At 36.5% G+C, this 11,626-nt stretch overlaps 1 protein-coding gene across 1 annotated transcript; it reads left to right on the top strand.

Moving 5' to 3' along the window:
* Nucleotides 1-3,536: 3,536 nt before the first annotated feature.
* gch2 (GTP cyclohydrolase 2) lies at nt 3,537-11,028 on the top strand. The gene is made up of 6 exons (XM_028476785.1): nt 3,537-3,929; nt 6,144-6,253; nt 6,333-6,388; nt 9,458-9,489; nt 9,576-9,660; nt 10,491-11,028. The coding sequence occupies exons 1-6, from the start codon at nt 3,641-3,643 to the stop codon at nt 10,618-10,620; spliced, it is 702 nt and encodes a 233-aa protein (XP_028332586.1). The 5' UTR covers nt 3,537-3,640; the 3' UTR covers nt 10,621-11,028.
* The last annotated feature ends 598 nt before the right edge of the window (nt 11,029-11,626 follow it).

The raw sequence follows: 11,626 nt of genomic DNA, 5'->3' as shown, positions 1-11,626 counted from the left end.
CCTACTCAAGTAGAAATACTAGAGGTGTCCCGATCCGATATTGATATCGGATATTGGTCCGATGTCAGCCAAAAAAACAAATATAAAATTTTATCGGACTGCATCCAAAATCTCCGATATAAGCGCTCCGATAATTTATTTATTTTATTCAAGTGTAGAATACTATAGATATTATGTTGAAGGTTAGTTTTTCCTCATACCTACTGTTGCTGACTATTGTTCTCTGTTTGAGTAACATCACTTGATCAAGCCTTTTCTAACATTCCACACTATAAAATAAGTAATAAAAGTGTGAGTGCAACACGGACCAGCACCTGCATCCTCATGCAATTTTTTCAGGAAATGCAAATATTCTTGTTATTATAATTTTACTATCAATATCATTAGAATGCAATATTATGCTGTATATTTATTACAGATCGGTGTATGGTCTCAAAATGTTATATACAGCATGATAATACACCTGTGGTTCCCAAACGGTGTGTCACGGCACACTGGTGTGGCAAGTCCGGGTGTGCTGTGGGATTTTGTGACAACCATAAATTTATTGTAATATACAACTACACAAAAATAATTATTTTTTTCATTTACTACTTTGTATGCACTCATTTCGTAAAACATTCTTTAAAATATTATAATATAATAAATATTTCATGAGTAATGTAGTTGTCTTTGTCATTTTTTATTTGGCATTAGTGAATAATTATGCACATTTACAGTTATTGTACATGATATGATTGATAACACGTGTTATAAAGGCTATTTTGCAGAATTGGTGTGCCTTCAGATTTTTACTTGTCCTTTGGTGTACCTTGGGCACAAAAAGTTTGGGAACCACTGTATTACACAATGGAATTGCACATAAATCAACTCAAGCGCTAAATTGAGGTTTTCATATGAGAAAAAACGTCATTGGTGCTGTACTGTATAGTTCCCAACCTTTTTTTGGGTCTTGACCCCATTTTGATATCAAATTACATTATAACACATTTTTGGCAACCCCAGAGGCATTTTTTTTCTTCTAGAATTAGTTTTTGATTGTGTTTGTTGTTGCACAAAGTGACAAGTAACAAAATGCGCCTGCTCAGGATTGTGTGTGGAGCAGAATAATTACTAAAACATTTTTAAAATTTTTTTTTATCAGTATTCCAGGTGACCCCACATGACGTCATGACCCCAAAGTTGAAAAACACTGCTGTAAGAGCATCAGCCATTGATCTGCTGACTTTTTTTGTTTGAAAGCACAATAAAGATCATTACGTGCCTCAGTGTCATATGCTGCATCCAATCTCTCTGTTTTCCCATAATGACACAGTAATCGTGTTTCCAAGAAGAAAAATAATAGTTTCACATATGAACGCATGAATGAGACACGGTCTTCTAGAAAAAAAAAGGTTTCATAGAAAAATATTAAATGGGGCAAGGAATACAATGCTATATGACTTTAGTCATTATCATTAATATTATTATTATTAGAGGGAAACTTTTTGCTATCATTTTAACTTCATTGCAACTTGACAAAACCCAATGTAAAATAAGCCCATCTGTAAATAGCTGTATGAATATGTTCTTAAACTGTGAATGTGATTATACAGGGTCTGTCTGTCCTATATGCTTATGTTATAGGACTTTCATATGGCACTGTCCAAAAAAAAAAAAGAAAATAATTTACTGGAAACCATTGAAGGATCATTTGTCTACGAGAACAAACATTTTTCCTGGAAATTCACAAATGAGTATTAAAGCAGCACAATATCAAAATATCCTGATACGCTACACTAATGTAAACACATTATGTCAGAAATAAAGTGTTCAAATGCAAAAAATATATATATATATATATTTGAGACCCAAATAATTGCATTTTATTTTGACTGACTTTTTGATTGAAAAGGTTTGTTTTGATTGAAGTGATTTTTTTAAAAATTTATTAATTGAAATTTTTTTTTTAATTGAATAATAAAGACACAAATCTACCTCCATAAAATGTCATATATTATACACTTGGGTTATTTTTCTTGTTTTGTGTTTTTTTCTTTTTCTCTTTCTTATTTTTTTATACTGAATTTTATTTCAACTGGATTTATATTTGAGAAAGTGAAAGTAAAGAATACAGTTGTGTTTTAATTTGATTTTTTTTTTTTTTTAAATGTATATAGCTTATATTTTTAATTAGTAATAATTTTCAGCACATTCCATGTGACCCCATTTAAATTTCAGGCGACCCCACGTGGGATCATGACCCCACGGTTGAAAACCACTGCATTATGATGTGATATTAACTGAGTTCGCAACATATTTTTGTAACAACTTTGTAACAATCTTTATAACATGCTTTTCTTAAGACAAAAATCAATTTAAAGGAAGATGGACGAAAAAAGTGTCTGAACTGAAATACTTTTTTCTCAAATAAAACTTTGCAAATATACATAGCAATGCTTTTTTTTTTTTTTTTTTTTTTTTTTTAATAAAACCTGTATTTAAGGGATGCATTATTTTGGGATAGAGACATTTTGCCTATTTTATACTGAGTTTTATTTTACCTTGATTTATATTTGATAATGTGAAAGTATAGAATACAGTTTAAGATTGTGTGTTGTGCTTTAATTTGAAAAGTAATAGTAATAAAACATTTAAATAGTCTATATTTTTAATTAGTAATACTCTTTTGTAACACATTCCAGACGAGCCCATTTAAATTTCAGGCGACCCCACATGGGGTCATGAACCCAAGAATGAAAAACACAGCATCATGATGCAAGATGAATTGTGAGTTCATGACATGATTTTGTAGGAACTATGTAACAATCTTTACAATATACTTTTCTTAAGACAAAAATCAATTTAAAGGACAAAAAAAGTGTCTGAATTGAAATACTTTTTTTTCAAATACACTTATCAATGCTCTTTAATAAAAGCTTTATTTAAGGCATGCATTTTTTAAATTTAATTTTATTTATTTATTTATTTATTTGTTGTTGTTGTTGTTAATGTAATGTGTTTGTTGATGATTTTAAATGTTTTTTCTGATGATTTTAAATGTTTTTTTCTGATGATTTCAAATGTTTTTTCTGATGATTTTAAATGTTTTTTTTTTTCTGATGATTTCAAATGTTTTTTTTGTTCTGATGATTTTAAATGTTTTTTTCTGATGATTTCAAATGTTTTTTCTGATGATTTTAAATGTTTTTTTTTTTTTTGATGATTTCAAATGTTTTTTTTTTGTTCTGATGATTTTAATTTTTTTTTTGTTTTGATGATTTTAAATAAGCCTGACCTTGGGAGATGACTGAGATTCACGTGAAGTCATGAGCTTTATATCAGCTTCGCACTAGCCTAACATGATCGGAACAAATCAAGAAGAATAAAGTGGTGTTGCTGTGGAAATTGTCCCAATGCCTTCATAATGTGGGTTTTCGTGCAGAAAAAGAAAAGAAAAGAAGAAAAAAAAAGGTGTTTTCCGCACGACACTGACGCGTTGACGCACGCGTATCTCTGACCAATGGGAGGCCGGTGCGCACCCAGCAGAATGGGAATAAAAACCCAGCCTCTCATCAGCTTCTCATCATCCTCTGTCTGTGTGAACAAAATCTCTCCTTATCTCCACATCCTCCTCCAGAACCACTGACTCTCACCGATCATGAACGGACACTGCAACGGGAGCGTGAACGCCGAGGCGGAGGAGTTCTGCAACAGCTTCGGAGACCTCATCATCGACACCAAGAAGTCATCCGCCGTTCACCGCCAGCACGAGACCTCCCGGAAGGAGTCCGAGGACAAGTGTCGCTTACCGGCCCTGGAGGCCGCCTACACCAACATCCTCAGGCAGCTCGGAGAGGACACGGACCGCGAGGGGCTGCTGAGAACCCCGCTGCGAGCCGCCAAGGCCATCCAGTTCCTGACCAAGGGCTACCATGAGACCGTGGAGGGTGAGTCATTGGCACATTGGACACTTTCACAACTTAATGAGCATGTGGGCAGGGGCGGGTCTAGGAAATCTTGGTTAGGGGGCACTGCAGGGGCACAGACTCGGATTATGGTGGTTTACTAAATTTAAAATAACAAAACAACCACTTAAAATCCCTAAAATGATATAATTATTTACAACATGTGCATTTCCCTTATATGTTGAAGCAATGAAGTGTTAAACATCTAAAGAAAAAAAAATGCATGTGATATGTAGTTAATGCTATAAAAAAAACTATAATAATTATTTATATACAGTATATATATATATATATATATATATATATATATATATATATATATATATATATATATATATATATTAGTTAAAGTTGTAGATTTATCACTGTTTTAACAAAAAAAATAATACTTTACAAGATACAATTTAATTTGTCTTTTGTGAATCTGGATGGGGTGGCACTTGGGGTGGCCAATCAGATTTTAGGGGTTGCACATGCCATTCTATGCCACCCCTTTGGCCCCGCCCATGCATGTAGTGCAGTGTTTTTTTTCCAAACTTGGAATGTGTTAAAAATAATTACTGGTGAAAAAAAATTATATATATGTTTTAATATTATTATTTTTGTTACTTAAAACACACAATTTTAATCAACTGTATTCTATACTTTCACTTTCTGAAATATAAATTTAGTTCAAGTAAAATGCAGTAAAAAAAAAATAAAAAATTGAAAGTAGAAGACAGAAAAAGGAAGAAAAAGACAAAATACAGTATAAGAATATCTGAGCTGGTGCATCTTGTTACTTTGTGCATTAATCCTGGTCTATTTGTTACACAGTATACCAGGGTTTTTCAACCTTGGGGTCACCTGAATTACATTTAAAAAAATAATCATTTTATATTATTATCCTTTTTTTTTTTTTTTTAATTAAAGCAACACACAATTTTTCTTCTAGAATTAGTTATTCATCATGTTTGTTATACTGTGTTACAAATACAGAGTGGCCACAATTACCCCAAGGTTGCAAAATCCTGGCCTAACCCCTCTGAGTCAGAATTAACCCAGTGTCAGTATAACCTCTCTGAGTCATAGTTACCCCTCAGAGTCAGTATTATAAATTCAGTAAAATGTATTAATAATGACTAACAGCAGGGGGCACTGTGCTTGCTGCCCAATTTCCCTTTTTGATTCTGTTTATAAAAGTTCTGATTTGTTTGCAAACCAATTTTTGATCGATAAATTATTTTTTTAGTTAGTTTTTGATTAATGCTGATTATTGATCTGAATTATTTGACTTCTCATGTGAGTAACATCTCACGGCCCCTTTAATATGGTTCAGTCTAATTGAACTTTCCAACGTAGAAAGATTCGCGTGGTTTGTAAAACAAATTGAAAAATGTAAATAAATGACTTGAAAACCTAAGAGTCAATTCATAATAATAAAATTGCAAATAATTGATAATCGATCTCAAAATATTATTTTTCAATTCTACCATTTCCCTTAATGCTGTGAAAGTTAGCTCCATATAAATACTTGCTTGTTTTTTTTATAAGAAATGCTAATTTTGTTCCATCTTTTCTACAATTAATGAAATTCTAATAATGCACCACATTAGGACTCACTATAAAGGAAAACACTCAATGCATGATGAGTATTTACTTTGATATCTGTAAATAACTGTTTGGTTCAGCTTAAAAGGCACAACAAGGCAAATATTATAGTGAAATAGCTTTATTTAGCATTTAGATTTGGTGGTAAGGCTCTGTCCTGGGACCTCTCTGCCCTTTCCAACAGCTGAGTGGAAAGTCCAACGCGAAGGAGCTCCCATTCGCTTTTCCATGAGCTACATGAAGAGGCATAAGCAGAGAGAGCGGTCAGCAGGACCCCCTGGAACGGAAGCACAGATGTTTAGATGGCAACAAAAGACAGTGTTTAATTAGACAGAAGAGGAGGAGCTGGGGTGGGGGTGGGTTGCGAGGCGTTAGCAGACAAAGCGTGCAGAAGTAGGCGTGTTTCCGTGGTTAAAATGCAGCGCTGACACCAACTCTAACCAATGAGAAGCACAGAACATGATCAGCTGGATGATTAACTGATTAGCGGATGGATGCTATCAGTTGTTAACTGCTACTGACAGATGAAGGGGCTGGACTAGCTTGACTTCCGAACTAACGCAATGCTCATTTTTTTTCTTCTTTTTTTAACTTTTTTGCCCCCAGACATCCTAAACAACGCCATATTTGATGAAGACCATGATGAGATGGTGATCGTGAAGGACATTGACATGTTTTCTCTGTGTGAACACCACATGGTGCCATTTTTTGGGAAGGTTAGTGTGTCCACGTGTTTGAATATATTTGTGTTGATGCTGTATTTGTCGACTCTTGACCTCTGTTGGTTCTTTTCAGGTTCACATTGGGTATATTCCTAACAAGAAAGTGGTGGGACTGAGCAAATTGGCGAGGTACGGCACTCACTCCCACACCCATCCATCCATCCATCCATCTTCTCCCGCTTAGCCGTTTCCGGGTCGCGGGGGCAGCATCCTTAGTAGGGAGGCCCAGATTTCCCTCTCCCCGGCCACTTCCTCCAGCTCTTCCGGGGGGACCCCGAGACGTTCCCAGGCCAGCCGAGAGACATAGTCTCTCCAGCGTGTCCTGGGTCTTCCCCGGGGCCTCCTTCCGGAGGGACGTGCCCTGAAAGCCTCACTAGGGAGGCGTTCAGGGGGCAACCTAATTAGGTGCCCGAGCCACCTCATCTGGCTCTTCTCGATGCGGAGGAGCAGCGACTCTACTTTGAGCCCCTCCCGAATGACTGAGCTTCTCACCCTATCTCTAAGGGAGAGCCCAGCCACCCTACGGAGGAAACTCATTTCGGCCGCTTGTACCCGTGATCTTGTTCTTTCGGTCATGACCCAAAGTTCATGACCATAGGTGAGGGTTGGAACGTAGACCGACCTGTAAATCGAGAGCTTCGCTTTTTGGCTCAGCTCCCTTTTTACAATGACGAACCGGTGCAGACTCCGCATCACTGCAGACGCCGCACCAATCCGCCTGTTGATCTCTCGCTCCATCCTTCCCTCACTCGTGAACAAGACCCCGAGGTACTTGAACTCCTCCACCTGGGGCAGAACCTCATCTCCCTCCCGGAGAAGGCACTCCACCTTTTTCCGGTCGAGAACCATGGACTCGGATTTGGAGGTGCTGATTCTCATTCCGGCCGCTTCACACTCGGCTGCGAACCGATCCAGTGAGAGTTGAAGGTCACGGTATGTTGGAGCCAACAGGACCACATCATCTGCAAAAAGCAGTGATGCAATACTGAGGCCCCCGAACCGGACCCCCTCAACGCCCTGACTGCGCCTAGAAATTCTGTCCATAAAAGTTATGAACAGAATCGGTGACAAAGGGCAGCCCTGGCGGAGTCCAACCCTCACCGGAAACGATTTCGACTTACTGCCGGCAATGCGGACCAGACTCTGACTCCGGTCATACAGGGAACGAACAGCTCCTATCAGGAGGTTCGATACCCCATACTCCCGGAGGACCCCCCACAGGAATCCCCGAGGGACACGGTCAAATGCCTTTTCCAGGTCCACAAAACACATGTGGACTGGTTGGGCAAATTCCCATGACCCCTCAAGGACCCTGCTGAGGGTGTAGAGCTGGTCCACAGTTCCACGGCCAGGACGAAAACCACATTGCTCCTCCTGAATCCGAGGTTCAACTATCCGGCGGACCCTCCTCTCCAGTACCCCTGAATAGACCTTACCGGGGAGGCTGAGGAGTGTGATCCCTCTATAATTGGAACAGACCCTCCGGCCCCCCTTCTTAAAAAGGGGGACCACCACCCGGTCTGCCAATCCAGAGGCACTGCCCTCGATGTCCACGCGATGTTGCAGAGTCATGTCAGCCATGACAGCCCCACAACATCTCACTCCCACACTATGGGCCTATATGATTCTAGTGTTAGTGCCAGGCGAGTGCGTTCTTCTGTTATCTCTGTGTATTGACCTGGAGGCTTAGCGTCTAAACCCACTGACCATAATTCAGTCCCCTCAGCAAACCAAAGTCTAAACTCTGTCCGCTCTCAAGCCACGATAGGCAAAATTCCTCTCAGGCCTCTGGAACTCACAGAGTTTGGTCTACTTTTACAAATGTATGAACATATCTTTAAAACAGTGGTTTTTCATCTGTCAATAAAATGGGGTCACCTGAAATATCTAGTACAGTAATTCCTCATCTTTTTTGTCCAGTGAACCCACTTTGCACTTTTTTTTAAATCATGTGTACCTAAGGCTGCACGATTAAGGCCAAAATGATAATCATGATTATTTTGATCAATATTGTAATCACGATTATAATCACAATTATTTATCATGTTAGGGGAAAAAAGTCTGTTTCTATTACTTTTAAACAAAATATATGTGTACAGTTTACAGTGCAAGATAATGGTTTAAATAAGAATTATACAAAAAAAAAAAAAAAAACTTGAAAAAAATTAACCCAAGATTTAAAATGTACCAAAGGCTAACAAAATAAATACAATATTACTATTTATTTTAAATGTTAATATTGCCGACAATCAGACTAATTTAATCGTGGCAACCGAAATCGTGATCATGATTAAAATTAGATTAATTGTGCAGCCCTATGTGTACCCCCTCTTCATATAATAAGTACCCTCTCCATAATAACATACAGTATGCTTTTTTATTTGTGTAACAGTGGGCTCTTCTAAACCCCTAACTTTGTCTCGAACATTGGTTCCCTAAGGCTTAATGATCTAAAAATTCAAAACAATAAGTGGAATTTAATTTAAAAAAAAAAATGACAATGCAACTTTTATGTGATGACTTCAATAGTAAGTAAATACAGTCCCCTTTGTAAAACGTAGCTAATTATTGTCTCCTTTTTTTAAGTGTGATAAAATGGCCTCTACAGCATGAAACAATCCCGTATCAATAAATTACAAGAAAATATAGTATTTTATAGAGAATAATACTGTTAGTTTGTGGTGAATTTATCCAAAAAAATAACCTAAAAAGGAAATATGAATATTTACAGATTATTTTTTAATTAATTTTGAAATCTTTGCATTCATTTAGAATTTTTTTTAAAACTGTATTTATTTTCCATTTTTATTGATCTATTTTTGCACAATTAAAACACCACACAATCTCCAACAACTATATACTTACTTATTATTTACTTTCTGAAACATAAATGTCGTTCAGATAAAATGCAGTATAAAACATATCTGAGCTGGTGCATATTGTCACTTTGTGCCCTAATCCTGGCAACTCTGTAACACAGTATAATAAACCAATTTTAGAGAAAAAAAAAAAATATAATAATGTAAAATGGGGCCACAATAACAAAATGTTTAGCAACTGCTGCTTTAAAAACAAGAGGTGTAGCCACTATATTTTGACAAACTTATTGCTAATTCTGGATTTCCTGTTACTAAGTTTAGGACATAATGATGGTTGATATCTACTCTAACTGCTTTACTTGTGTTCTGGTTTCTTCAGAATTGTGGAGATCTTCAGTCGGAGGCTTCAAGGTAAACTCTGCTTGTTTTAACCCTAATTTTTGAATAAAAACTTGTGTTTTTCTGATTAACTATTTCTACTTTTTTGTTTTTTTTAGTCCAAGAGCGTCTTACCAAACAGATCGCTTTGGGAATCGCTGAAGCTTTGAAGCCAAGAGGAGTTGCAGTGGTTATTGAGGCAGCGTAAGTATCATTAATATCAGAGGTGAAAGTAATGGATTACAAGTTATGTACTCACGTTACTGTAATTGAGTTGGTTTTATGGGTACTTGTACGTTTATGAGTATATTTCTAAATCAGTCATTTTACTTGTATTTAAGTACATTTTATAAGAAGTCAAGTAATTAGTTACATTTCTACATCCAACCGTTACTGAGTTTTGCTTCCAAATTATCAAAAGATATTGTAAAACTGCTAAAAATGAAATGACCAGACAACAATCAAATGCATCACATCATAGCCGACCAATCAGATTAAACGTAATGCACGGCACCAAAAATAGCATTACATGGACGTAATTTTCTAATTGTTAGAGTTCATAAATGTAGCTATAATTGAATTCATTGGTGTCATTTATATTTAAAAAAAAATGTACACTTTGACAAATCTTTATACAGAGGCCTTTGTGGAAAATAAATGTTCCAATAGTGAAAGATTTGGTCTCTTCCTTTTTAAGTTTATACATGAGATGTTTACTGTATATAAGGGAACCGTTGCAAGATTTATTACCAAAGATAAACGTGGGGGGTGAAAGTAACTAGTAACTTTTACTTTGAGTACTATTTAATTGAGCTACTTTTTACTTGTACTTGAGTATTTTATGTATGACTTGCTTGTACTTGAGTAAAATTTAAATCAAGTGCCAGTATTTCTACTTGAGCAGGATATATACTGTAAGTACTCTTTACACCTCTGATTGATATCAGATAATCAAGTTAAAAGGTGTTTTTTTAATGGTGCGTTCAATGGTCAGAAAAAAAGGGTGAAAACTCATCATTTACTGTGATTTCCAGGCACATGTGCATGGTGATGCGCGGCGTCCAGAAGATGAACAGTCGCACAGTGACCAGCACCATGCTCGGACTTTACCTCGAAGACCCCAAAACCAGAGAGGAGTTCCTGATGCTCTCACAGCGTGCCTAAAGGACCCCCCCACACACACACACACTCCCCGTTCCCCCTAATGCCATCAGAGTCCAGGGCCTTGGTTTTCAGCATCACACTGTCAGCGCAAGAGGGAAAACTACTGCAATTTAAAAACAACGACGACCTAAAACAACACAAACCAACAATTGCTGGATTTCTGCCTCTGGATCAAAACCTCAGCAGCAAACTGAAGCCCGACCCCTGAGATCCATTATTTTAAATCACTGTGAACACAACACAATCACATCTGTGGTGCCTTTCGTACATATTTTATTGCCAATTGGTAATATGTGTAAAAAAAAAAAAAAAAAATCAATCAGTATTGTAATAGTGAAGATACTAACGTTTGTCTTTTTTTCTTTGTTTTTTTCCTATTTGACGGGAAATTGAACGGTGCTTTTGCCAATCGGCACATTTGAACCTTTCTGTCCTTTATAACTCTAATTTGGATTCATTAAGTTGATAAGTTTATATAAAATGTGTAACATTTATAAACATTTAAAAACATTTGTATTATATGTAACTTTAAGACTCAAGCAAATTATTGTTATTTGAGTGGAATCTATGGATGCACTGAGATGTTTTTAATCAAAGAGCACATTATGTAATGTTTAGGAGTCTTTGCTGAAATAAAATTTGCTGCATTATGAAAGCTGTCAGTTTTTCTGTTTTTTTATGTCACAAGACACTGGGAAAGTTGGGATAAGTCCACTTTTAAAAGGTGCTTTGCTTCAATAAGACGAGATTCTGTTACGCTGATGATGACAGTAAAATCGTATGTGAAAATTTTGTGTAAGTAGCAAAATACAGGGTGGCGACCTGAAATGCTCAAATGCAAAAGTTAAATTTGCATACCAAAATGTCCATGACTAATTAATTTGGCGTCTAAGAGATTAACAACTCCATTCATTCATACATCGAGACTACAGGTAATTCTGGTGCCTAATGTCCATCTAACACATACAAAATGACTTCAAAAACACACAAATTAACAAAAACATGC

Source organism: Gouania willdenowi, chromosome 19 (genome assembly GCF_900634775.1).
Source record: "Gouania willdenowi chromosome 19, fGouWil2.1, whole genome shotgun sequence".
In the NCBI taxonomy this organism is placed as follows: Eukaryota; Metazoa; Chordata; class Actinopteri; order Blenniiformes; family Gobiesocidae; genus Gouania; species Gouania willdenowi.
The sequence above is the reverse complement of the archived record's forward strand: the minus strand, read 5'-3'. Positions and strand labels throughout refer to the sequence as shown.

Excerpts from the sequence above, each read along its gene's own strand:
- gch2 (XM_028476785.1), top strand. The coding sequence starts at position 3,641 with ATGAACGGACACTGCAACGGGAGCGTGAACGCCGAGGCGGAGGAGTTC. Across the intron at positions 9,490-9,575 it reads CTTCAGTCGGAGGCTTCAAG|TCCAAGAGCGTCTTACCAAA; the intron begins GTAAACTCTGCT and ends TGTTTTTTTTAG. Across the intron at positions 9,661-10,490 it reads GCAGTGGTTATTGAGGCAGC|GCACATGTGCATGGTGATGC; the intron begins GTAAGTATCATT and ends TGTGATTTCCAG.